This window comes from Filicampus tigris, chromosome 3, assembly GCF_054856515.1.
Source record: "Filicampus tigris isolate MCC_2025a chromosome 3, RoL_Ftig_1.0, whole genome shotgun sequence".
Classification (NCBI taxonomy): domain Eukaryota; kingdom Metazoa; phylum Chordata; class Actinopteri; order Syngnathiformes; family Syngnathidae; genus Filicampus; species Filicampus tigris.
Genome location: NC_141219.1, coordinates 25426863 through 25454385, shown reverse-complemented (window position 1 = coordinate 25454385; position 27523 = coordinate 25426863). Strand labels below are relative to the sequence as shown.

At 41.2% G+C, this 27523-nt stretch overlaps 2 protein-coding genes across 5 annotated transcripts; one reads left to right on the top strand and one right to left on the bottom strand.

Moving 5' to 3' along the window:
* The first annotated feature begins 7803 nt into the window (after positions 1–7803).
* Positions 7804–20845, top strand: LOC147150403 (caprin-1-like). 4 transcript variants are annotated; one of them, XM_086025303.1, is made up of 18 exons: positions 7804–7972; positions 8062–8292; positions 9053–9187; positions 9921–9983; positions 10072–10158; positions 14572–14813; positions 14942–15024; positions 15478–15648; positions 15731–15780; positions 15876–15959; positions 16039–16191; positions 16492–16600; positions 18304–18365; positions 18989–19120; positions 19364–19517; positions 19613–19804; positions 20036–20145; positions 20279–20845. In XM_086025303.1, the coding sequence occupies exons 3-18, from the start codon at positions 9053–9055 to the stop codon at positions 20366–20368; spliced, it is 1917 nt and encodes a 638-aa protein (XP_085881429.1). In that variant the 5' UTR covers positions 7804–7972; positions 8062–8292; the 3' UTR covers positions 20369–20845. The 4 variants fall into 4 exon arrangements, with proteins under 4 accessions (XP_085881429.1, XP_085881431.1, XP_085881428.1 ...); XM_086025302.1 differs by having other exon boundaries at positions 7809–7972; positions 15728–15780; XM_086025305.1 differs by lacking the exon at positions 20036–20145 and having other exon boundaries at positions 7805–7972; positions 15728–15780.
* A 106-nt stretch (positions 20846–20951) lies between these two features.
* Positions 20952–27517, bottom strand: LOC147150402 (nucleobindin-2-like). The gene is made up of 13 exons (XM_086025306.1): positions 27352–27517; positions 26906–27046; positions 25160–25267; positions 24650–24782; positions 24465–24568; positions 23978–24163; positions 23765–23855; positions 23605–23663; positions 23445–23537; positions 23183–23272; positions 22925–23095; positions 22438–22498; positions 20952–22356 (listed from the first exon to the last, which is right to left on the bottom strand). The coding sequence occupies exons 2-13, from the start codon at positions 27044–27046 to the stop codon at positions 22139–22141; spliced, it is 1455 nt and encodes a 484-aa protein (XP_085881432.1). The 5' UTR covers positions 27352–27517; the 3' UTR covers positions 20952–22138.
* Positions 27518–27523: the final 6 nt, after the last annotated feature.

Genomic DNA, 27523 nt, shown 5'->3' with positions numbered 1-27523 from the left:
CCCCTTTTATTTTGGGTTTTTCAAAGCGTGGCAAAACAACACTCATCCAAAATTACTTGGATCGGAGCTCAGAGTGATGTCTAAAACCAGAATAGACAAACTATCATTCACAATCACAACGATCAGCAATTTAGAGTCTTTGTTTAACCTTAACATGTATTTTTGGGGGAAAGAGGTGGGGAGTCAAATCATCGATGCTGGATTTTAATATATATACATATATATATATATATATATATATATATATATATATATATATATATATATATATATATATACAGGTACAGTGTAGAAAAATAGTTCATTGTATTGCTTATTTATAATTGAAATCGTTGGTTCTTTTAGCTCAGATTTTTTAGGTTGTCATTGAACATCAGCTGAGAAAGACGAGTCACACACCATCATGTGACACTCTGAAGACTGCCACCGAAACATGTCAGGTAAAAGACAACCTAAAAAGTCTGTGCGAGATAAAAGAATCAACGATTTCAATAGCAAAATTAGGTTCACAAGTATGTTTATTACAGTAGTTAGGCTGTGCAGTTTTGCCGAACTGCACTGAATTATACTGAGAACTGACTATGAATATTTTGTTGAATTTAGATAGCTACAGTAGATGAAAAATATGCTAACTTTTTTGATACCGATCTTGAATAGTTAAATCCCTTTTGCCTGAAAAGGTGTACCTTATAAAGGGGCTAGTGGTCTTTGTTTGTTTGTTTTGTTTTGTTTTGTTTTTTAATCATACAGAGATTCAGAGATTATGAAATAGTCACAAAATAAATAATTTGTTTATTCACAACGTCTTATTATACAGTAGATTATTCCATTTAAAGGGGAAGCCAACCCCAAAATGTTCTTTACAATAATATGTTCTATGCACCCGCAATAGTCTAAACACAGCATTCTGATGAATATTGTGTTCGCGGAATATGAGTTCAGCAGAAAAATCGCAGGGGGAGACCATTTTGCCACTTTCTGTCGACTGAAAATGACATCACAGTTGCTCAGGGATCAGGTAACGACCAAATACGGCTCACCTGTTTTCTGAAGCTGAGCCATATTTTGGGGGGTTGGCTTTCCCTTTAAGGTTTGAAGTCATTTTTGCAAAACATGAAGCCTTCTCAGAAGTGCGATTCCTGCATCTGATTGCACACGGCTCTCACAATCATTATACCAAATAAATCACAATCATTATATTACTCAATCGAATACTTCCAGTGTTTGATTCCTGCCACATCACAAGAGTGATGCCAAGTTTGCATGACTGCAGATATTGAAGACGTCCATTTTTCTCTCGCTAGTGAACAAGACCCCAAAAACTGTTTCAGTTATAGGAGGATCTCACACCCCTGACCCAGACAGGGCACTCTTATCATTTTCCAACTGAGGAATGAGGACCATGGTCTCGGATTTGGAGGCGCTGATTCTCATCCCAATCGCTTCACACTAAACTGCAAAGTATTCCATACATCACTCCTTGTCACAGCCACCACGACAACAGAGGCACAACAATGAGGTCACTAAATTGGACCCTCTCAAAGCCTAGAAATTGCCTTCCTCCGGCCACTAGAGCGAGAGTACATCTTCAGAAAGGATCAAAACCTCTTCGCTCAGAGAACATGAGGCCCCGCCCCCTACTTTCATTAGCGCATAATGTCATTTGGATAAAAATGAATCCAATATGTTGAGTAATATTTGCCATGAATATCTTACTCTCTTCCAAGTGTAAATGTTACTCTCTTTAGACTGAGAGCAAATATAGTCTTTTTCAGAGCATAATTTTCCTCGATTAGAGTAAAATGTATTCTACGAAATTTACTGTGTAATCCAGAGGTAGTGTCTCCTAGCTCAATGTTAGAGAGGCGTATGGAAAAAGACAGCCCCACAACATCCAGAAGTTAGAACCTGTACGAACTCCAATAAGACCTCGTCCAACCAGCTTTTTAACCACCTCGGCGACCATAACCACAGAGAATCAGTTGTAGTCAAGACCACACGAACCAAGAACATGACATTATCGAGACTAGAGAGTATCGAGACCGAGACAAGACCAAGACGTTTGGAGGTCGAGAACGAGACAAGACCAAGACCATGTATATCAAAAATCCCACAAAAAAAACGAACAAAATAACCAGTATAATTTTTTTCATTATGTTTACATCAAAACCAAATTCTGTGCTGTTGTTTTTGAAATAGTACAATGAAACGAATCCCAAATCTAAGCAAAGTTGTTTCACTTCTACAAATGATGCAACCATATTATTAAAACTGAATTGTCCTGACAAGCTATGATAAATGTAAGTCAAGTGAATAAAAAATTAAGCTTGACATTGTGCGTTTCTCACTGATCACGGTAGCACTGGCCTGGTTTCAACTGGTCTTGATCAAAAATGCAGAGTCCACCCTATCCGAGACTGAGACAAGACCGGGTCAAAGTGCCTTCGATTCGAGATGAGACCGAAACACTTAAAGCGGAAGTCAACGCCCACTAGTTGAAACAGGGCATTCTGATGAATATTGCGTTTGTGGAATAAGTGTTAATCCACTCGTTTTTAGCCATCTCTGGGGGCGGCCATTTTGTCTTCTGTCGACTGAAAATGACTTCACAACTGCTCACAACGACCAATCACGGCTCAGATTCAGAGAACAGGTCAGCTGTGATTGGTCGTTGTAAGCAGTTGTGATGTCATTTTCAGTCGACAGAAGACAAAATGGCCACCCCCGGAGATGGCTAAAAACAAGTGCATTTTGCTACTTAACTTATATTCCACAAACGCAAAATTAATCAGAATGCTGTGTTTCAACTAGTGGGCCTGCTGGGAACATATTCTTGAAAAAAATATGCTTGGGTTGACCTGCGCTTTAAAAAGTGGCCTTGACACCAAAACCGATCTCGACAGCATAACATCTAAATGCAAACTTTGTTTCCTCACTGGAGGACATGTCGGTGAAATTGAAGAATTCTTCATTGATCTCTCCACTGACACACTGGAGTGATGTAAGCATAACTCCACGCCAATTATGGTGAACCCCTATATTTCACCATTTGCCTGTTAGCACATTTTTGGGAGAGGTGCTGATAGTATAGTGGTACACATGCCTGAGTTGTGTGTGAGCAGCATGGGATCGGTTCCCACTTAGTGACGGTGTCTGTGTGTGCTCTGCGACTGGCTGGCGACCAGTTCGGGGTGTAGTCTGCATTTCGTGTTCTGGAAGATGACACATAACAAACTTATTCAGATGTTTTTTTTTTGGGGGGGGGGGGGGGGGGGGGGGGGGGGTTGAGAAACTCCATGATTGAGCTATTTGCTGTTTTTGTGCTAGCCTTGTCTATTAGGAAAAAAATGCTTTGCGCCATCTTCTGGTATCTATTTACTAATTAAAAACCGTTTTAGCTGGGTCACAATTACTCAAAGATTTTCGCTTTTTGCAACATTGATCCATACCTATTCCCCACAAATAGTGGGGGCACACTGCTGACCACTCCTGAGCCACCGGATGACAGATGAGAATTTCCTTGAAGCTGTCAGCAGAAACGTTAAAAAAAACTCATATTAAAAAAGAAAACAAAATTTGTTCAAGTGTATCTTGTGTAAGAGTACTGTACAGCGTAGAAAATTTGCCTCACAGTTTCTTCGGCTGTGGGTTTAATCCGGGCCCCCAATTCAAAAATATATATATTTAAGATGATAATGATTATAATTCATTCAATGAATTGATATCTATAATGATTCGGAGGGGCTTGTCCCATGCTGGTGTCTAATTCATGAATGAAATACCATGACATTCACCATACATATCCGCGCAGCGATGAATTAATACAGCACCTGTGACACAACTTCGACCTGCTTTTTGCAAGTCTAAAATCTAGTCTACTTTTTGCAACTAAATTTGCAGGAACGCCCAGCGAGTCGTAGCGTCTCTATCTGATTCACACACATGCTGAACTAGACCATTGCCCCGGAATGAAAATGACGATTGCGCCCCTTTTTCCGCCAAACGCGGACTACTTTCTGTTACCAAATTGTCAGGTGAGTCGGGAATGAGGCAATCAGTGTGGCGGAACACCCAGAGTGGCACAACATGGCCCCAAACTCGCTAGACTAGACTTGTGCCGGCATGAAAATGAAGTCATGCCCGTTTTTACGCCAAGCACATGTGCGCCAGTCTAACAAAATAGGGCCCTAAATGTTCTCCCCATGCTTGGATGGGTTTTTGTTAAAAACATGTTTGTTCGGTTACTTGAAGACTCTAAACTGTTTTTCGGGGAAGATAAGTGTGAATTGTTGTTTCGGTCCAGGGTGGAACCCGCCTCTCGCACAAAGTCCGCTGGGATAGGCTTCAGCTCACCTTTGACTCGAATGAGGATTAGCGGTATAAAGTCCAAAATGGATGGATGGATGGATGGATGGATGGAGGTACTGTTCTGAACTGGTTCATTCATATCTAACTCAGCCTTTATTCTGTGACTGGCTGTTGGCAAATGTCAGTTTCCTTTCTGGCCACAATTATGTGTGGTGTGTGTAAATGTAAATTTGCAACCCAATTACATGTCAAATGACAGAATTTTAAAAAGCTCAGCAAAAAAAAAAAGAAATGAAATAAAAAACAAATGTCAGTTACTGCAAACAAGAAATATAGACTGCAATAATGATGGAAAAGTGCAAGCCGAAAATGATAGTGCAAAGCTTTCTTGGAGTGACTGAGAGGCCAACTAACAAGAGAACGCATGCCAGCGCACATGGTTGGATTTGTATCGCTTGTCAATACCTTCAGGACCATCTTGATCATCTTAGTGTTTAGTGTAAAGACAAAATATTGTATGCACAAGCCAGGTCTTACCAAACATCAGGCATCATCGCACAACCACTTTCACTATGTCCATACCCTCAGTGAATGTGGTAATGAATGTGGTGCAGTTTTCCAGCCACTTTGTGGTATAACACATAATAAATCAGAGTCTTTGAACGTGCCATCGGGGGGATTGTCAGAATGTGTGGAAATGCACTGCTGTGAAAAATTGCGCATTCTCTATTTAGTATTACGGGAATGAGATGGCAATTATCATAGTTTACAAAAAGGCCTTAGATCACCTTCCATAAATAAACCTCAGTCTTTGCACGACACTGAATAAAACTGCAATTAGGACAACAATAGTATTTCAAATGGAGATGCTTGCAGTCTGTCTGTCACACACGTGTTCCATGAATGATCAATGTTTCCAACTAAAAATGCCCAGACATAGGACCAAATTGGGAAACTTGGTTTCATTTGCGTGTTTGACTTGGGACTCTGACGACTATAAGGAAAAGCTGGTGGATAACAGAATGTAAAGCTACAGAGTGTGAAAGGGAGAGTGGGAAAAGGAGGGGGCACCAAAGGGGTTGCAGATGGATTCTTCAGCTTGACTGCGCCACACAACAAATGGTCTGAGGTTCAAGTGTTTGTGGTGCTCTTGTGGGTTTTTGCCAATAAATCAGCAGCACATATTTAATCCATTCCAATGCGGTGCAGTCTCAAAGAAGTCAGGGATGTATGGCCATTATTCCCCCCCCAAAAAACCTACATCACAGTGAGCAGCTACAGACCTTGTACAAACACTCTCAACTCTTTGCTCTATTGAAAAAATTGGAAACTCTATTTGATGATATGTACAGTAATCGAAATACTAAATACCTGAAGTCCGACATCTTGTCTTCTCTGTATGTTTTTTAAAGTTATCAATAAATAGTATTATGAATCATAATATGTGTCATAGCACAACTAATTTTACAATTAGAATCTTGAAAAACAATGGAAGTGGAAAGATGAAATGACAACAACAAAAAGTTTAGGACATACATTGTCACCTTCAGTGATGTGCTATACTTTCAATTCCAATTTCAATTTTTGATAAAGAGGAAAACATTTGTGCATCAAAGTTAACTTATGATCATTTAAATATAGTCTGTTTTGGATTTTAAATATAAAAAAAAAGGGAAATTACTGTGTAGTTATCCTCATTCACATTATATTTAAAACACAATTGCAGGATTATTGAACTGTTAAAGTGATGATAGCAATGAGAGACTTATTGCACAAACATGTTATGAGTATGATAATCACATCAGATTGATCAATTGATTCTGTGTGTTAGTATTGAAACTTGCAAGTGACGTTATTTGGGCATTTTAAAGTGCTATTTGTCACCGAGAATGAATAGAATCCATCAATGCACTGTCAAAACTGGCTATTCTTTCTTATGATTTAATGCGTTTGATTTCAAAATTACTAAAATAAAGTCGACGTTTTAACAACCAGTGGAACTCATGGGGGGCTCATCTGCTACAAGATAATTATTTGTGGTACCATAACGGACGTGATAAAAACTCTGCTATCCTTTTTTGACGCAAAAGACGTTGTGATGCTTATCCTTCAGCCGATTCCAATATATTTGACTTTAATGCCCTCCTCTGTTAGCTTTTTGCAATTACATCAACTATGGCATTTCAATTTCATTAAAAGTATACAGTACTGCGCCCGTTATTGAATCAAGGCACATTATAGTTATCATGGCACATCACCACACAAAAATATCCCAAAAGGTATATAGGAATTGGAGGAAAATTTCTGTCCACAAAATGTGAAACAATGCATAAATACAGAATCATACATTTGTTGGGTAAATGATAGTTGGCCTGAGACAAAATGTAAGTGTAAGAACTGTAGCTGTAGCAGAATTGTCATTCAAAATACCAATTAACTTTTTCTTATCCTTGCCTTTTTTAATGACAAATTTATAATTGGATACGACACTTATCAGATACTGTAAATCATCTTTTGATATGATTTTGTTTACATATCTTCTGTGTAGGCCTAATTGTTCAAATTCTGTTATCACATTCTTTGAAAATGCTTTGTTTTAGTTGCGTTTTTATTAGTTTTCGTATTAGTTTTATTTATTTATTTTACATATAGTATTTGTTGAGGGCAAAATAAAAAAAAGGTCACTAAATATTTGGTCATTATGACTAAACAACTGACTTTCCTTCTTCTGTAGCGACAGATGTACCCCAAAGCTCATGTATAATTGACAAAGATGAAAACTAAGGCCATTTCCACTATAATTAAAGTTAGTTTTCGTTACGTTTGTAAATGTAAGATTTAGTTTTCAATTAGTTTTCGTTAAAAAAAAAGTGTACTTATATAAACTTCACAGTTCTTTTTTTGTGACACTTGCGTCAGATACCTCGGTTTAATCATTATTTTGATATTTCCTTGACATTTTATGAAAGTATTTTGTATTCTCTGTATAGGGTCAATATATTTAAGTGATTTTATTTGTTGTATTTGTTTGTTTTGTTTTTGCATCAGGTTTATTTACAAGATAAATAAATAAATAAACAAATACACTTAAAAAATAAAATACTTATATCTACAATACAGTAAATCTATAGTATTACCCGGTTTATTTATGTTACTTTTAGTAAATTGAAATTATATTCAGTATCCCAATCAGTACTTTTCGGAATATTGTGTACATCTACCCCAGTTCCCTTGTAGTGTAATACTGCTATTATACTAGTATGTGTGTATTGGCAGAAAGACATCCATCCAACCATTATCTATACCGCTTGTCCTCACAAGGGTCGCGGGGAATGCTGGAGCCTATCCCAGCAGTCTTCGGGCTTCTTGCCAGCCAATCGCAGGGCACACAGAGACAAACAAACATCCGCACTCACAATCACACCTAGGGGCAATTTAGAGTGTCCAATTAACCTACCAAGCATGTTTTTGGAATGTGGGAGGAAACTGAAGTACCCGGAGAAAACCCACGCAAGCACGGGGAGAACATGCATACTCCACACAGGGAGGCCGGAGCCGGGATCGAATCCACGACCTCTGACGTGCTAACCAGTCGACCACCGTGCCACCCCGGCAGAAAGACAGTGCCTCAAAATCCAGTTTTGCTTACACCAGGCCTTTGGAGGTTTGGGTCGGCTCTGTATCTCAATTTGAAAATGTATTCGAGTTGAATCGTAGTAAAACGTAGGTACGATATGCCCTGCTTTCATTCAGGCAACGTCTTGGGCACCTTGTGGGGTCCTTGTAGCTTTGCCTCTCTGAGCATCAGGAGCAGCCAAACAGCAGCCATATAGAGCAGCAGTTCCTCCCTCACCCGGTTGTGTGTCACCCCGAGCATCTTTTCTGGGGCAAACACCACACAGAAAGAGAAAGCCTCCGAGTTCACACCTACAATTGTTGTTAATCCAGTCGACGTAAATCTCTTTGAAGACAAAGAGTATAAAGGTATGAAATTTGTACAACTATCACTGGAACGGCAGTAAGTACAAAATCCTCTTTTGTCATGTTCAGCCGAGACGACTACACACGACGAGCTGTTGCAGCATTCACGTATTCTGTTTGTTTAATCAAATTTATAGTCCCTGAAAACCCGTTTGGAAACATCAAAAATGTCATTTTCGATGTAGTCGCAAATGACAGCGGAGAAACAGGGTAAATAGACGCATAGCATCAATGAGCGGTTAGCTTGCAGGCTAACAATGGGACATGGAGACCGAGAGCAACGTTGATCTCTAATTAAATAACACAATATTGAGTTGAACGTGAATGAGGTTGGTTTCGTTTCACCCGTAGACTGCAGCAAGTCACGAATGCTAAGAGTAAGGTCAAAGTGTTCGTCTTGTTCAATTAGCTATCGTTACGTAACATTTTGAGCCTCTTAAAAGTAACCGCTGTCGACTCACAACAGTATTTTCAGTTTTACAGTATATATATATAAAAAAAAAAGATATTGCCCAGTTGTTGCATCTAGTGTCTTTTCCTGTCCTGAGCATCCTATTTTTGAAGCGCACGACAAGTGTAGAGGTGTACCCTAAAAGTCAGTAATGTTCCACTCCCAAACAATGGAAGGGTTTCTCACGTTCTAACAGTGATAGTTGGACATTAGAAACTGCTAGCGTACACTGACTTGTTTCCCTGCAAAATCTATTAAATAGTTTGAACAAATTCACCAGTAACCCACGCATTCCCTCTCAACTCAATTTAGATGCCTTCAGCGATGGTTGGCAACAATGCTGTCCAGTCTGCCATTCCAGAGGTTGGAAACGGGAGTAAGTCTGAGGCCATGAAACAGGTTCTTGGTGTGCTCGACAAGAAAGTTCGCAACATGGAGAAAAAAAAGGTATCAACAGCACCATCATCATATCCACAACACAGCACAGAGTACAGACCACAAAAAAAACGGGCCCCGAAAGAAGATTTGGAAATTTGGAATGGATTTCTGAACAAGAAAAGGCCAATGAATATAATATTTTAATGTGATGTTCTAAACACAATAAACTACTTATAACTCAAGTTGCATTTGATTTCGTAAAAACAATAAGAAATGTCTATTTGAAGTTGGCCTGTTTTTTTTTTGGTCACGCTGTATTTCTCAGTTTTGATTAACACTGTCAGTGGTGTGGCACTGCACAGGATTATATTGAGAGCTGTTGTAATATCTTCCCGGTAGTTAAATAAGATCACTAAAGACTATTTAGGGAAAATGCCTTTGGTTTCTTAGCATGCCGTTTTTTCTTATTTTCACAGTGGAAAACAGATTTAAAGGCCTCCTTGTGATTAACTTTGAATCCAACACAACTTCTATATTGCCTTTCCGCTACTAGATGATTATCTCAAGTGTATGTGTGCTGGAAATGTTTTTGTTAGCTACTTCGTAAGCTTTGTGGGTGGACATTTCAATTGTAAATCTTTCTCACTGCATCTATTTTCATATTTGAACCCATTTTTGGAATAAAAGTGTCTCTTTGATTCATCAGTCTGTGTTAAGGATGTGTTCATTTTTCTCAGATTATCTCTCATTTTAAGTTTTAGCTCATCTACACTAATGTTTTAACACCACCCCCTTCTTTCAGTCGAAATTGGATGACTATCAAGCAAAGAAGAACAAAGGTGAAAGCCTGAATCAGGATCAGCTGGTATGTACATGGTGTCTGGTTTTATACTTTATATACCGCCTGTTTCATACACCGAAGTCCAATTCACTTTTCCATTATGTGCCTGAAGGAGGCCTTGTCAAAGTACCAGGAGATCATCACCAACATTGAGTTTGCTCGAGAGCTGCAGAAGAACTTCCTAACGCTTGGCCAAGAGGTGAGTCCAAATAAATTGCTTTTGTTCCAAATTTGTTGCGCATTAACTTTCTAAGTTTTCAGTAGGTAATGTCCACGTCAGTTCGGCTCACCATCTTTTGTGAGTAAAGCAGGATCTGGTTTGAATTTCTTTTACAAAGTGTGTAGGTTGGATGGTGAAAGCAGTGTCATGATCTGTTTGATATCATACCAGCGCATTAGTGGAAGAAAGAGAATAAATGTGACATTAAACACGCATCATTGATAGAAGACAACCTATTATCTATCTTATAGATAAAATTATATTAATCATTAAAGCCATGCTTAGTCTGGCCATTTTTTAAAATTTGTCACCCCCCACCCCTCCGCCCCAAAAATGGGCATCACTTGGTGGAGCAATTAACTTATTCATTAATTTTTGACAATAGAAATGCGGCATAAAATGCAAAAACTAAACTAGTGCTTGGTGGAAACAATGCTCGTTGATCAAAACAGCAGTTTTAATAGAGAAATTAGATCATAGATGTCAAACTTGAAGCTTGCAGGCTGGATCTGACCCTCCACACCTTTTTCTTTTGTTATGTGGCCAGCCAAAGTCAAAATTTCCAGAGAATTCTGTTGAAAACTTACCATAATAATGATAAAAATCAATTGTTTGTGCAATGATGTAAATATGATGGGGTGATATTTAGTGTTGCAACGCAGAACATATTAGGTCTGGGACAAGAGGTGTAACGGCCTCGTGCTCTCGCCACACGCCTAGTCTGTAAACAAACACAGTGCAGCTCATCTTCTGGCGAACAGATGTCATGGTCGGCGACATGAGCAGAATGTCAACCTAGTTAGTGCATTTGAAATGGCATCACGCCACCGTGAATATCAGTGCAGTGCAAGCAAAAGTAGTGTAGTACAAATGGCAATGATTGCCATTGTTTCAGGAAGTCCTCGAATTACGGCGTACGCGACCTACGACGTTTCGACTTCACGACGCCCGTGCCTCCTCCTCCATTTTGTCCCATCACCATAGTGACTTTGTTTACATGCAGTCAATATTCGGGTTAAAGTCAAAATTCAGATATCTGAAACGTTCTGAATATCCCGTTTACATGATTGAGCAGATAGAGTTGGGTTTGTAGAACCCACTGTGTATGGCAACACATGGCGTCATGACTCAAATGGATGTCATTTCCGCTTGTTACTTTCAACTGTCAATAAAACGCTTATTAATATTATATTTTGTCACTCACCACATGAATGAAGCAGCCGCTTTCCTCCTTGCTCCAAAAGTGCGCTTTTGTGCTGCGTCTCTGACCATGTTTGCCTCTGCTTGTGTATTTGCAATGGGAACAACGCACTTCCACATACAAGCACTTCCTGTACTACAAAGACCAGCATTTCTTGCGGATGAGCATGCGCAGAGTGTCTTTATCGTGCGCGCCGGCAGTATTTTTGCCTTTTTCGCCCTCCAATCCTCTTTCTCCATCCACTTCTCACCAATAATGCTAAGTACAGCATCTTATGCTTTTTATTTTAATGTATTTTCGTTTGTATGTGGAATGTATACAAAGAATATATACCTGACTATATATATATCACCGTGGGTGTTTTGAATGGAGATAGACCGATCTGCTTTTTTCAGGGCCGAAGCCGATTATTAGTGATCTAGGATGCCGAAAGCCGATATTCATTTGTGGAAAAAAAGGGTTAAAATGGTGTCAAAATTTAGAAAAATAAAAACTCCAGCACTTGACTTAGTTTAAAGGCCTTTAAGCACCTGTATATTAAAAAACCTTTGTGATTTACAACATTTTAAACCTTAGAAAATTGACAACTTTGTTTTACAAGTCTAACAAAAAGTGTCGGGAGCTCCCAGGCTCAGATGCATGTCTTATAGTTCAATGAAAACAAACATCTCCTTAACGTTTACTACAGTAAATCGTTTTCTAAAAATCCACTATAACTGAAATGTTTATCTTTCACACATCTTTGTTTTAAAGTTCAAAAACAGAAAAGTGCATCCTCAACGCAGCTACTAGCCAGAAAAATAATCTCATCAACACGGCTGTGTCTTCTCTCCATTGCTTTTTGTGGGTGTTCTGTCATTCTCGTGTGTCGCACATTCAGCTGCCGTCTCCACCATACTGACTTTCTGTGGAAGCAAAAAAAGTGACACTTTTTGCTCTAAATGCATGTGACCGGACTTTCACTTACAGTACTTTGCCGTCAATGTACAGCACTACTTTGTATGGAGCGGTGGTTGTTTCAAAATGCTCTATGAATAAAGTTGAGTCCAGTTTAGCTTTTCATAACGTGCGTTACACGCACTTTGCTTCAAGTCAATTAGAAATCTTACCGTGGCAAGCAGAACTGCCCCTTGTGTTTATAAGACACAGAAGGGCTCATAGTAATGTTAGAAGTGGTTGACAGTTGTCGTAGACTGACATTTAACAACATTTCCTCAAAGTCTGTGTAATAGCTTGAATTTCCCCTGTGCCGTGCTGCTCACGTAGCGAGTGCTGTGCTCGGTGTGCTGTGCTGCTCTAGCGAGAGAGACACAGGCAGCTTTCCGCTGATTGGCTGTTACACACTGCACAATAACCAATCAGATGGTGCTGTGGGCGGGCCAATCTGCTTTGGAGGTAGGGCCAGCTGAGCAGCACAGAGAGAGAGAGAGAGAGAGAGAACCATGCCGCAGCAAGCTGCAATAAACATCTTTTAATTTATCGGCCTTGAAATGGAAAAAAAAAAAAAGGCCGATGCCGACAAGCGCCACAATGCCAAATACCGGACCCGATAATCGGCCCAGCCGATAATCGGTCTATCTCTAGTTTTGAGTGGTGTTCCGGTGGTCCGCTTGAGGCCTTTTAAATTTTACATTTTGACATAAATTTCGACTTTAACGATGAACTCCGAAATACGCGGAAATTCAGGTTACATCGCCAGTGTAGGAACGGAACTCGTTCGTAAATTGAGGACTTCCTGTATGAGTGTTTTTATAGTATAATAAATTCACACTGTTCCAACTGTTGCTGTTGCTTTTGTTTGCATTTGGCACACTCCCAGAAAGAAAATGTTTAAACACTTATTTTTTACATGAAACAAAAGCAGTGTATTCAGCATTTTATTCCCGTACTGTACTCTATTGAACACTAACTTAAAATTCAAAATATGAACCAAATTGTGATTTTTGTGTATGAATACACCTCTATTGATTTATACATTACATCCCCATGAGGGCAACCATAACTACAAAGTGGCCAGTTGTAAAACCAACCTCTGGTCGGGATTGTAAAAACAACTTCTGGTCGGGAATATCCACGCAGTGTACAGTATATTTAAGCTATGTTTACACTGTGTTCCCAGGAGCTATGTGAGCTCAAAACGAAGTATACTGTGGGATATTGACAATTTTTTCCCTCAAAATTCAAATCTTGCTCAGTTTTTTTATGGTCCATCACAGTACCTGTGACTTGCCTTGGGGGACAAAGCTGCTGTTTCCCAGAGGCACACTACGGTTCGGCCCACCGTCTGTCATGGTTGCCACTACGTTCCATTTGGGCCTGTCATGTTCTGATGGGATCCTTCTTTGAGCTCATATTTTGTCGAGGCTTTCCACAAAATGAACTGTCAAGGTCTGGCCAACGGCCAGAGAATGGACCACCACATAGACATAAGTGTTTGGGAGCAGTTGCACAAGCTTTATTCCATCAAAGTGGCACAAATCAAGTGTGATGTTAAAAAAACAACAATGACAAAGTGTTGTCACGAGGACAAAAACCTGTGATACTACACCAACAAAAAGTGGTGGATGGAGCCACAAATGAAACAAAGGAACCAACGGAGCGAAACAAAATGCTCTCTACACAAAACGAAAAAGAAAAAAGTACCGAAGGTCAAAGAACTGAAGCACTTCTTGTACACCGAGCAAAGGAAAAAAACAAACATAAAATCACAGTACTTGAACACAGAAGGCCAGGGAACAAGAGGTATGACAGGAAGCAAGCAAAACAATACTCTGACATCTTGAGCTGACGGGCCAGTCCGGGCTTTGTAGTTAAACACATGCCTTTGCTTTAGAAGAGTTGTAACTTGTTGGTGGCGATTATGAGATGCTGGAGAACACATAGGCTTCTCCTTCCTCTACCACCAAGTTTTTGATATTCCATATTACGTACTGTCAGATTTGGTTACATTTACCCTGTTTTGCTATGGCCCTTTGTCATCTTACTGCCATAGCGAATATTTTTGACACTTTAAAAATATTTCCGGGCAATCACGGCCTGTCACGTTTGCCATCCCTTCACCCTGCGTTGTCTCGCGTCCATCCCGTTGTCGACTGTGGCCTAAAACGTGTCTACACCATGTTTCCACATGGTTGGTGCTGTGTTTTTTTTTTTTCATGATTTAATATAAAAGAGCCACGGTGTGTGTTTAGATTCAGAAGACCTTGAAGAAAACGGCACGGCGCCAACAGCTGCAGCGAGAGGAAATGGAGCAACGGCGACTGAAGACGGTTTTGGAGCTGCAGTTTTTATTGGACCAGTTGGGGGACGACAACGTCAGACAAGATCTGGCGCGGCCCGACGCTTCGGGCTCCTCCCTGCTCACGGATGCTGATCTCGCATCCCTCGACGAGTTCTACAAACTCGTGGGACCCGATCGCAACTGCGACGTCAGGTGTGTTGGTCCTGCTCGTTTATCCGTGCCTCATGAAACATAAGACGTATTCATGTGTTGGGAAAATGTAACGGCACGCTACAATACGCCGAATGAATGGTGTAGCGTGTTTCCTCATTAACTTCCAGGTTGAGTGAACAATATGAAGAGGCCTCACTGCACTTGTGGGAACTGCTGGAGGGCAGGGACAAGGCCGTGGCAGGAACGTCATGTAAGCATTTCCAATGCTCCTGCAACCGTTTTGAGATGTGTCAAGAATATGAAACGGGTTCTCTTACTTCATTGTTTACTGACATCTGTTTTAACCAGAAATTAGAATAGCAGAAAACCACGTTAAACTGGATTTCTATCAATGTTAATGTTCTGTTTCCTCCACCCTTTTTCCTTTTTTGCGTCAGTTGACACTTCACTAGTCAAAAGCTTAGTGACGCAGATATTTTTTTGGACACCGGACTTATATATATTGAATCTTATTTTGCTGATGTATCTAATAAAGTTTGTGCACGACCTTGTCTCTTAAGTCTGCAGCTCGACACGACGCTGAACTGCACTCTGCAATTTAAATGACACTTTCCCTCTCATTTTGATGCTTGTTATGGTGATATGATGTGACTGAATTCCGCTCGCCCTTGAATGATCTCACTTGATGATGATCTTGTTCCAGACAAATCTCTGAAGGACATCATGGACAAGTTGCTCCAGAGCGGCTACTTTGACAGAGCACAAAGTGGTCGAAATGGAACATGCGAGGAGGAAGAGGAGGTGGAAGAGGAAAAGCAGGAAAAGCCAACAGTGGTGGCTGATTCTAACGTGGCGGAGCAAACATATGAACCTGGTAGGTTTCAACACAATAAGAAGATGCTTGTATAAAATGTGCAGCAGGAAGCTCAAAGCTTTTTAAATTTCTGTTTAAGAAGCAGCAGTTACTGAAAATCCTCCGCAGCCGGTGCAATTGGAAACCACAGAGGTGAGATCGCCGTACCCATTGTACTGCTTCAGAAAAATAGCACTGAAATGACGTCTCTTTTGCGGCCAACTTCTATTGTCTGTTGTTTGTTGCAGTTTGTAAATAGACAGTTTGTCCCGGAGAGCACTTACAGCAGTACGGACGCGGAACACGTGGAGGAGTGGTCAATGGACATGCAGGTATGCTGCGTTTGTCCACAATGTGCGCACCCTCTGTCCAAATAGTTTTGCTAACATGTATTCTTTTGTACACCCCAAGATGGTGAATTCCCTCCAGCACCAACCCCGTGCCCAGCTGCCACCAGAACCGAGCGTCGCCGTCAGTCCATCTCCGTCGACTGACCCGGTGATCAGAAAGCAGGCGCTGCAAGACCTCATGGCCCAGATGCAAGGGACATATAACTTCATGCAGGTGACAGGAACCACGGTTTGGGTTGGTGCGAGCGTAATGTCGGAGTACTCTACGATTTGCAGCAATCCAGCAAAGAATTGAAATAGCGGTTGCTCCGGTAAAGCAATATATGGAAACCCAAGAAGGCTAAAACGCCATTGTGGTCTGTGTTAGTCTCTCATAAATAATGTCATACCTCTACGTCTCAGCAGCAAAAAAAAACCATGATCCCCCGCGAAAGCCCAGTGCATCCACATCTTGACATCACATCTCCTTGCCTGTATGTTTACACCATGATTTACCACTGTTTGGTCCCACAAGGACTCCGTGTTGGATTTTGATGGCCAGGCCCTCGACCCGGCCATTGTGTCAGCCCAACCTATGAAGCCTGTACAGACTGTGGACCTCCAACAGTTAGCCTGTGCCTCATGTGAGTACGCTGCCTTATACCCTCACTGGCTTCTTCGTTAGAGTGGTCATACAGTGACAGATAATTAAGTTTGTATGACTTTTTGCCCACTACAATGGTATGCTGTAGTAGGTGTTGGGCGATATATATCGTCATCGATATCATCGTCAATCTTGCTTTCACGAAGTGCAATTTTACATTATCGAGCACCAATACTGCCTCGAAAAGCAAAACGAGTCAGTCGATGGCTGCAAAATATGAGAAAATTCTGAAATCCTCATTCGGCAAATCAGTGTGCATGGACGGCAGAGGAGGAGGAAGTGATAGTCATTCGCCGAATCAGTGGGCAGGACCCGGTCACGTGACTCTGTTCGCACTGCAGCCAAGCTATGTTTGAAATATGGAGGAGTGTCCAGCGGGGATTCAAAGCAAGGCGCGAGTCCACGTCGTCCGTAGTCTGTAAATGGTTTGGAGTTGACAAGACTGGCGTCGGTGGGAATAACATTGTTAGATGTGCCAAAACGGTCACCGAGAAGAGCAACGGGCCATATGGATTACGAGGAAAACTTGGCGACCGCCCAAGCACGCTAAAGAAAAGCTTAGTAAACACACACACTCAGAAAACAGTCGCCGAGTTGAGCCAACAAACGCACGCACGCGATACTTTAGCGAGCAAGTCAAACGTGACAGCCTGGATGTTCGGTTAACATTCAGTTGACACGCTTGTAGTCCGCGTCATTCATAACTAGCCTGTATTCCCGAGGCATGTTGTTGCACAAACTACGACGGCTTATTAGTGTGATGCCAGGATACACCCAAACAAGTCACAAGTCTACATATCACAGCGATGAATGAGTGGGAAAATGCACTTTTCGGTAAATTGCAGTTTTGTTCTTCAACTTTATTCCGAATACGATGACCAATGTATGAAAATGGGTATTGTCGTGACGTCTTTTTTTTTTTTTTTTTTTAGTGAAACTAATACACCGTCACACAAATCACATATCAAATAAGGTTGTTTTTTTTCCCCATTCTGATTGTTGTAGTAAACACCTTTTTCTCATTCTGATTTCTCGTTGGCAGTGGTGCATCAGTACTTACTGCAGCTCAATATGTCATTATATATGTCTCATCATTATGGAATAATAGGAGACATTTAAATGACATGAATATTCCCAAAAATCAATGTAAGTCTAGTCATAATTTTTAGTTCTTCATTGTTAAATATTGCCGTAGACGTTATGTTTTGCAGAAGCTGTATGAAGCAGTTTAAAATACAAACAAGAGTTATTGTTCACAAACGCTATCTATCTATAATTGTTCTGTGAAGCAAGTGCAGATTTAAAATAATATTTGTTGACTATCATCAAATTATCGTTATCAAGTTTTTTTTTTTAGCCCATATCGCCCACCCCTATGCTGTAGTATAACCCACATTGGAGCTTGAATATTAGGAAGGCTAACCACTGTGCCCAACACGCTTCCTGCAATCTATAATGTATTGCTTGTCTTACGGCAAAGCCAAACGTATATGGTACAGTGTGTGTAAAATGTAAATATTCAGTCAAATGTAATAGATTCCCAGGGATGAGTGCAACTTTCTGCATCTTTCAAATATTCATCGGATAAAGTTCCCATGTAAAGTTTCAAGCTGGAAAATAAAATGCTCGATCCTCTCCAAACCGAATCGCAAACTGAGACTGAAATATTCTCCCCTTGCATAGCTCACTCGGAGTCCAGACTTCCTCTGATGAGTGTGGTGACAGGACCAAAGGAGCCCTCACAAGTAAGTAGCAGAAAGAGAATAACAACAATAACAATAATAACAGTGGCCCTTTCCATAGCTAACACTTCGTAGTCATTAATATGATGATCAACGCGGATAGAATTGAAGAAGTCAAACCAATGACTCTTTGCGTGTCTTCGCAATCACTCCCTTTCCTCTATATAGCGCCCTCTATAGTGAGTTGGATTGGCTTACAGCTAAGTACACGATGGACAGCACCTGTACGTACTCGTACAGTCTCGTGTAAAACAATTCATATTTTGCTGCACATAAAGCGCAAAGTAGCAACATACACTTTCGACAACATTCTTAGGAAATCACAATGTGCCATCAACTGGTTAGTTATTTTTAGAACAGGCCAGTGGGCTACTCATGTGGTCGTTGGGGGCTACTTAATGCACTGGAGCACCATGTTGGTGACCCCTGCTAGAGACTCGGTTTTGCCTTGAAAATAGATGTTCATACTTTTTTGCAATGTTAATGAAAGGAATGTCAATTACTCAAATGACTACATATTGTCGCTTCAAGGGCGCCTAACTCGAGTTTCTTTTCCATTCACCTCTCCACAATCCTGTTTTTTTTTTTTTTTCGCACCTCCTGCGCCCCCTTTCCGAACCCTCCAGTCTGCAATGTCTCTGTCACCTGAGCAGTCGTCTGCCTCTTGTTCCCTGTCTTCTGCCTTCCCACCTGCCTCCAAACCGAGCCACACTGGGGGCATCAATGTCAATGCTGCGCCCTTCCAGTCAGTGCAAGCGGTAATGCTTCGTGTCCAATCCTGAACCACTTCACCCGAATGAAGTACAGCCAACGTGTGCATGTCTTCTCTTTTTTTTTTTCTCAGTGCTACCTGTCATTTCATTTCCTTTCTTCTGAGTAGTGATATGTTGCTCTCTCTCCATTCTCACTCCTTCAATTTTTGATCATCTATGGGCACTTTGAGTGGGTTATATTCTTTTTATTTGGTCTGTCATTTAGAAATGTTGATTCTCTTTTTTTAGGCATTTAGTATGAGCGGACCTGCGCCACCAGCGGGCGGTCAAGCAGACACTCGAAAGCCGTCCCAGTTTCCTGGGGGCTATGGGCAGAGTTTTAGTGGTCGATCAGAGCCTGCTGCGGACCAGCCTGACATACCACAGGAGACATTGCAATCTGGTGAGCGAGCAATGGCGATTGACTTTTTTTTTTCCCCCCAATACTGCAAATGCCGTGTGTAATTGAAATGTATTAAGTCATGCGTGGCCCTCCAGTCGTTGCCGGGTTCCAGCCCCAAGCCCAGGTCATGCCTTCAACAGTGGTGCATGAAGACTCGTCGCCCAGCGCAGGTTTCGGACAGCCGGGCCAGGCCTTGTACAACAGCAGGGCCACCATGTCCCGGGGCGGAGCAAGGAACAGCAGAGGTGCCGTGAATGGCTACCGAGGCTCCTCGAATGGATTTAGAGGTACGTTCTTCTAATTGGAACTCATCTATCATTGGGCCACATTGTAGTTATAGATTCCCTTGGGGGAGGGCGAGGGGGGATAGAAACCGAGCCGTGCCGCGAATTAGTGATGTGTGATATACAATGAGGTGGACCCACCCGTGTTTTAAGATATCATATGAGATTGATGCTGAACCTAAAACGAACAAACACACACAAGGGTAGGACAATTGTTCTTCTTTTTGTCATCAGGGGCATATGAAGTTTACCGTCCTCCCTTTTCTAACCCTCCCAGCGGTGGTTATGGTCAAAGCCAATTTAACACTGGGACACGGGACTACTCGAGTAACAACTACCAGAGGGTGATTATTTGATCATTTCTAAATGCCCCCCAAAAAATGTCAAATTCTTTTCAATGTGGGGGGGGGGGGGGGGGGGAGCATTTACTGAACTTGATATGTGAAAAGGTGTGTGTGTTCCTGGTGTGTGTTGCAGGAGGGCTACCAACAAGGTTACAACAAACGGGGAGCTGCCCAGGGTCCTCGAGGATTGTCTCGGGGTAACGCTCAGGCAATGCGATCCTAATGACCGGCTCGTTGCTCAACATTGAACATTCAGGATTTTTGGAATGTGCTCACTCAAACTCACTTTTGTAATGTTTCATTTCTCATTAACAATCTTTTTTGTTGTTTAATTCCCGGCCTGTTTATCTGATTCAGTCTGCCTTTGTCTGCCCGTTTTCTCGAAATGTTTTAACATAAAATGAGGAGTTTCCCAACTGCGTGTAGGATTATCAGCAAGTTATGTGCGATATAAACAACTACATACAGTATTCCTGTAAACTTGAAAGATTTCATTAATTTATTTTTTGTACAAAATGAATGCAAAAAATACCCTGCCACTGTCAAAAAAGATTCACAGGAGATTTTTCCGCTGGCATGTGCTTGTTGGTTCCCTTTTCATCTTGTAGACATGACAAATTATTTTTTAATCTATCACCATCACCTCTTTATATGGTATCAGTCAAGGCTGTTCAATAAAGCTGTGCTCTATGACAAGGCATTTTCTTGTGTTACTCTGAAGGAAGACAATAGTATGGCTGTGCAGTTCTGTAAATATGAGAACCTCAGTTGGCTAGTTACAAGTAAGATCACTTGCGCCAACTGAATGGATGTAATCATTTAATGTCTTGAACTGAGGCATACAGTAGCAACATACACTGACAAATCCAGCAGCAAGCAATAACAGAACCACTTGTACGTATTGTGCAAACCATTATGCAGTATTTTCACAAAGAAAACCTCTTGGCACAGAGAAATAATAGCCGGGGGAAAAAAAAATACAACATGCTGTTTTGCAGATGAAAAGAAAAGATGAATTGAAACCACAACACTGCATGGCATGTCAACGGACACTACAACTGACCAAAGATTTCAATCCTTCAGATACATCATATCACAGATGTGCGCTGAATACATAGTGTTCCTGCATTAAGACGAGACTGCACTTGTATGGCCTCTTTTTGCCCTTTTTTTAAATTCAGTAGTCAAAAAGATTAAATGCAACAAAAACACCAAATGCTAATATTTTGCAGTTCAATTTTTAAAAAATGTGTTTTTACCAATAGCTGTCTTTTAAAACTCATTCTATCCCAATGCCATATTTGTCTTTTCACAGAAGGTCTGAAAAAGTCTAGTACTGAAGGAGTTCAATTAAATATGATCGAATAAAATGTCCACTAAAATGTAAACGACCTCCAACTCTGACGTTTAACACCAATCAAATGACTGGGGTGTTCCAGTTTGCTAAAAGAAGTCCTGAGCCTAATTCAAATTCCAAAAATCATGATCACCTTTTTCAGTATTGGCAGATCAGTGCTCTAATTTATCACTTTAACAGAGAATGATTGCTTGCATTAGCTTAATGCATAGACGAAGATGCCACAAAACACTTGTGTTCTTTATGGCAATTTAGGTCATCATTGATAGGATACAAAATAAAAGATGCATTTCAGTCAAAGTATTAATGAGAGGTCTAGTCTTAAAAGAAAAATAAATCAAAAATTTACATAAAAGTACTCTGGTGTTCCATTTAAAGTGACTTTTTCCACAGGCCTAGAAAGTTAATGTATTGTTACTCCTCAAATGTCCCTTTTGCTGTCATTACCGTATGTTGACAAATTGCTCCTGAAATTCCATTTTGTATTTCTTAAATCGGGCACCCAAAACCGGTATTGTTCATCTGGTGTGCTTGTCCATCCTGAGTGTGTCCCAAAGCACCGACCAGTCATCATGGTGGAAAAGGCTAGACACACTTAGATTAGACGAAATTGCAAAAGTCCAGCTGTTGAAGACCTTATGGCAGGTGGTTCTCAATTTGCGGGCTTTCTTGGTGACCTGGAGGCAGATCCTGGTGCGCCTGCTCGCCCACCTGCTGATTCTGGTGTTGACTCTGGTCCTGAGACACATCCTGAGGAACCTGATCTGCAGGTTGGTGCTCTTGGACCAGGGCCTCCTGGTGGTATTGCTGTTGATTGTCGACCGCGTGGCTCTCTGGGATGGCGTTTCCTTCGACTGCGCCCAAGACGCCAATCAGAATTGTCAGACAACGGCCTATGCGCTAAAACCATGAAGAGAAAATGAACCCGAACCTACCGTGGACCTCAGGAGGGTTCTCTAGTTTGTCAGCCTTGAGTCGTTCCATGTGATCGACAGCCTGGAAAGAACAAATGCAATCCGCGTGTGAAAAGTTATTTTATTTCAGTCATTTGATTCAAAAGGTGAAATTTATATATTACATACTGGAGACTACTTAAACTGAAAAACACTTTTCAGAAGACCAATTCTAACAAATTTTTATATGAATTAAAAAATCATTTCCATGGTTACTAATGTTAACATTCAAATTTGTTAAGATGGTGAATTTGGACTTTTTATTAGCTGTAATCCATAAACATCAAAATTGAAACAAATAAAATCATTAGTCCGTGTGCCGTGACTTGATGAGTTCCACTTTTTGAAATGAACCACAATCAGCGTTGTCGACCGTGGAGTTTTTCCTTCCATTAGCAGAGGGCTACCAACAATTTTTTCCGCGCGCGCGTGTGTGTGTGTGTATATATTCAAACGCCGGTGTCCTCACCTGTTGCAACTCAACTTGCTGCGCATTGAGCTGCTCCTGTTGCCTCTGCAGCTCATCTCTCTGTTTCTGAAGGTCAGCCGATTTCTGGTGGAGCTCCTGCTCTTGGCGAATGAGGTGCTCCTCAAACTCCCTCATCTCCTCATCCGTGTAAGCCTGGTTCTGCTCCAAAGTCTACAAGCAACACATGAGCCCAGTTCCATTTTATAGTCCTTGAATTTGTTGACACGATGACAATGTTTGTCGTCTTTTGTGTCTTACCTCCCAGCTATCCGGCTCCAAGAATTCTTTTTTATTTGTAGCAGTCAGAAACTCATCTAAAGAGACCAGCCTGTCTTTGTTCGAATCCACCTGCAAGCGTTCCGGGTCAATAAACGGGGCGCACGAAATAACTAATAGTGTACGATGAACTTTTTAATGCGTGACGACAGGTTACAAACAACGGCACCGCATAGCGGTGGAAGGCGAATTAAAAGATTACATTGTTGCTGGTGAAGTTCAGATTTCAACAGTTGTGCTATACCTCGTTCATGACGTGCTCCCTCATGCGTAATCTCTCCTCCTCCATTTCCACCATATCATCCTCCTCATTGGTGGGATCGTAGAGTTTTTCCAGCTGAAATGTCAGCGAGCAACAGTCAGCCACTATTTTGCCAAAACATCAACCTGACATGACTTCTCACCTCCTTGGTGAACAGCGACTCCAGTTCCTGTTCATCAAAGAAGCCATCTCCATTGGTGTCTGCATCAGGCAGAAAGACAAAGACGCGATTGCCTGAAGTGTGCGTGGGTGTGTCTTGTTCTTGGAAGCAGAGAACGTGGCACACTGAAAGAATGCCTTACCGTGCAAATTGAAGAACGTTTTGGGATCAAAATCCTCCGGGTCTAAGCCATCAGTATCTTCCCACACTTCCTTGAGTTGATTCTGGCTACCCTGCAAGAGTAACGCCTCATTTCAACATTTTCAATGTAGTCGACATGATGCTACATTTCTCAAAATAATATCCCTTTATCCCTCGAACCAAGCATAACAAGTGAGTGTGAGTGCAGACTTACCGGGTGGTTGACTTTGGGGTGGTCGGCGTGTTTTTTCCTCAGCTCCTCGTAGTGCTCCTCCTCTCGCTTTCGCTCGTCTTCATCCAGCGTCTTCAGGTGCTCCTGCCTGTCGTGCTCCTTCATCATTTCGTAGCGCTTGAACTCCTCGTGTCTCTCTTTGTCGAAGTTCTCCAGATCGTTAGTGGCCTTGACGCACAAACAAGATGCTAATTTGCCCAATTAGGTCAGCAATAATATGACAGCCTGGAAATCATTTTCCTTTAGCAAGGAGGAAAGCATGTCTGAAACAATTGTCATCGATCCCAGGTGAGCTACTTTAGTCAACCTCTAACTACCGATGCCTACGTTGTTGGCTGTTGACAGGCACTGCTCTCTCCAGATCTTCCTCATAGTTGTCTGAACAGTATGACTACAAATCCTTCGCAAAGCAAAGTCTTCCAAATCAAGGAGCGAGCGTGCAAATATTTCTGCTGGCCATCCGTATTACCGATTTTATCAGGCGATCCAGGTCATCCACTTCAAAGGTGTGTGGGTTCATATGATTCAAGTATTCAAACTGTTGCAGCAGCGCCTGGTGGTCCACTGCAATATCTAATGAGGTGACACATGTACTGTTACAGCATTTTAGGTTACATAAATGTCCCCCCCCCCCCACACACACACTTAACTTACCATTTCCACCTTCAAGGTCATGCCGAGCCTTGATGAGGGTCCTGAGTCGATTTACCTCCTGCCTCTTCAACTCGTCCAGTTTGGTTCTGACGTGGTGGCTGACAAAGTCCAGCTCTTTGGCAAGTTTACCTTGCTGGAGGTATACATTATTCAACATTAGTTGTTGGAACAAAAATGTAGCAAACACAAACATACCAATGATTCTAATTATTTCAATACATTCCATTTGGATGGAAAGGGTTTCATTTTGGGCACCATCTAAATGCTGCTTCTGCTATTCCCTTCATACGGGAATGGTAAAAATCCATAAAAGTGTCTGAAAGAGGCTTGAAATGCAGCTTTCAGCGTTGAAGATTAAGACGCCGTAGCATCGGAGTGACATACTGTAACTCACTACTTTTGAGTTTGCACATGAAATTCTGTTTGTTGAAGGAGGAGAAGCGAGTGACTGATCAGTTTTCCTCATCCTACATCACATACATACTCCGAGTCGTAAAGCAAAGCTTTTACCTTGATATCTTCCATGTCTGTATTATGGAGTTTTTCTCTGAAATGTTCATCTTTTTCGAGAAAATCGATGACTTCTCTGAGGTAGCGGTCATAGTGGAGCCCAGTGTCCTTTAGCAGAAGAAACAATCAAATGTTCAAAAAAAAAAAAAAAAAAATCATGCCACGTGACTGAAATCATATACAGCGGTATTAAACAATACATAGTCATTAGGAACCTAAACAACTGGACACAAAAATTTGGCCGAATACATCAGTGTGGTGTGTAAATATACAATGTTTAATCATCTTTTGTCCTTTATGTCAGTTTTCAGAGGTGGGCATTCCGTCAGACTGGCGACTTGGTCCGTCAGTCCGTCATTGACGGATGCCCAGTTTGCTGACAATTGACGAATGATGGGATGGGACTTTTTTTTTTTAAATGATGGACGGATAAATGTAATCATCACTAACCACGTCCGAATTAACTGGCGGAGTGACGATTACAGTTCGGTTCGTCGCAAAAATTGACGAGTGACGAGTGACGGACGGGTACCCAGGCCGCTGACAAATGACGGACCAGTAGAATTTACTAAGTACTTTTACAGTACACTTCAAGTCAGGTGAGAAATAATAAGCATGAAGTCTTTTGTTGGCAGAACTGAAAACCTGTTCTGAGATTGAAAACAGGTGCCAAGTAACACATGAAGAGCATTTTAATAAGTTTGAGTGTCTTAATAAGTTAGAGTGGTTAAAGTTTGCAGGTGGGGTACGCTCACCCGCACACATCTGACCTATACGTCAACAAAAGCCCAACATTTCCTCGAGGCGGGCGGGTGGAAAGACCGCTCAGGAGACTACCGACATCATCCCTGAATCTGCAAAGTTCTTCTGAGAAACAGTTGTTGTCTTTAAATTTGACATTCATTTAATTAAAATTGACATTTGTGGTGTTGGTCATCTGATGTCATCTTTGGTAGACGTCACTATGATCGAGGAGCATCGCCTCATATCCCCAAAATATTTGTACTTCATCCCACCTGGCTACTCTGGCGATATGAGATGATAAAACAAGCCCCTACACATGGGACGAAATTTACTTCCATAAACACTGTGCCATGTGACGTCTTTTTTTTGGGTGCATGTGCTTTGTGCGCATACGGATCACATAACCGACACATTTGATTTCACATTCGAAAGTCACATTCGTTTTTGGACTGTGAATGAGTAACATAAAAAGATCAGATTCAGCAAAAAATCTCAAATTGGTCATCACGCCCTGCAGTGTGATTGTAGCCCTAGTTGACTCATTTTTTGAGCCAAATAACGGTCAGGAAATGTGTGTTGCTGCATATGCTGATATATGGCCTCTTTGCACATTATATCCCGCATGTCTAGGATCGTTTCTTTTTGAGAAACATATTCTACATGATTTGTTTACAGGACTTGTTGAAACGATTCAAAGATGTAGATTGTCTTTTAAGTCCTTCTATAAAGCACTAAGCAGTTTATTAAGTAAGGCTTTTATTTATGCCTTTCCTTAATTCCACGGACATAACAATACACGTCAATATTCTCTTGATTTTCAGTAGCATAACAGCTCTCTTAGGGAAACCCTAAATAACATGTAACCCACAATTGAAATATGTTTGACACCCCTGGTCTACATTTCAATTATAAATTAAAGTTTATATTTGTAAATCCGTTTTACTGGTGTGTCGAGACAAAATGATTCAAATCTGAATGATAAAAGGGTTGGGAAAAACTTACCACACTAGCAGGAGCATCTTCAATTCTGACCTCTGGCTCTTTAATTTTGGTCCTGTCCTTACTGATGGGAACTGCCTCCAAAGTGAGCAGCTGGATCAGCACCAGAACCCAGCTGATTAGCAGGACACGACTCCACCACATCTTTTAAGATATAAGAATAGTTTCAACATCAACTAATATCAAACTTTTAGGACCGTTAATGTCACATGGCCCGGAACGATAATGTCGCCTGTGATGTTTCAGTCACGTCATCAAACCTCGTCTAACTGGGTTCCAAAGGGAACTGTTGACGTTAGCCTTAGCACTGGCACTGGAATTGGCACTGACACTTCTAGTTGTTGAACCCCCAAGCAACAAAAATAACCTAATTCTGATCGGATTTTGTTAACGCGATAATGTAACATCCATCACAAAAGAGATTCAATGTGACTTTATTGTATACTCACGTTAATGTGGCTGTAAAAAAATAATAATTTCTTGAATAATTCTCTTCTGCCTCCTCTCGAGCAGGACCTCTGTCGGCAAGTAGCCTGTTTCAGTCGGCTAATGGGAGGGCCGAGTCGTAGCCTTTCTTTTTCATTGGTCAGTTTACACGTCTGTCTAAGCAATGAGAAGTTT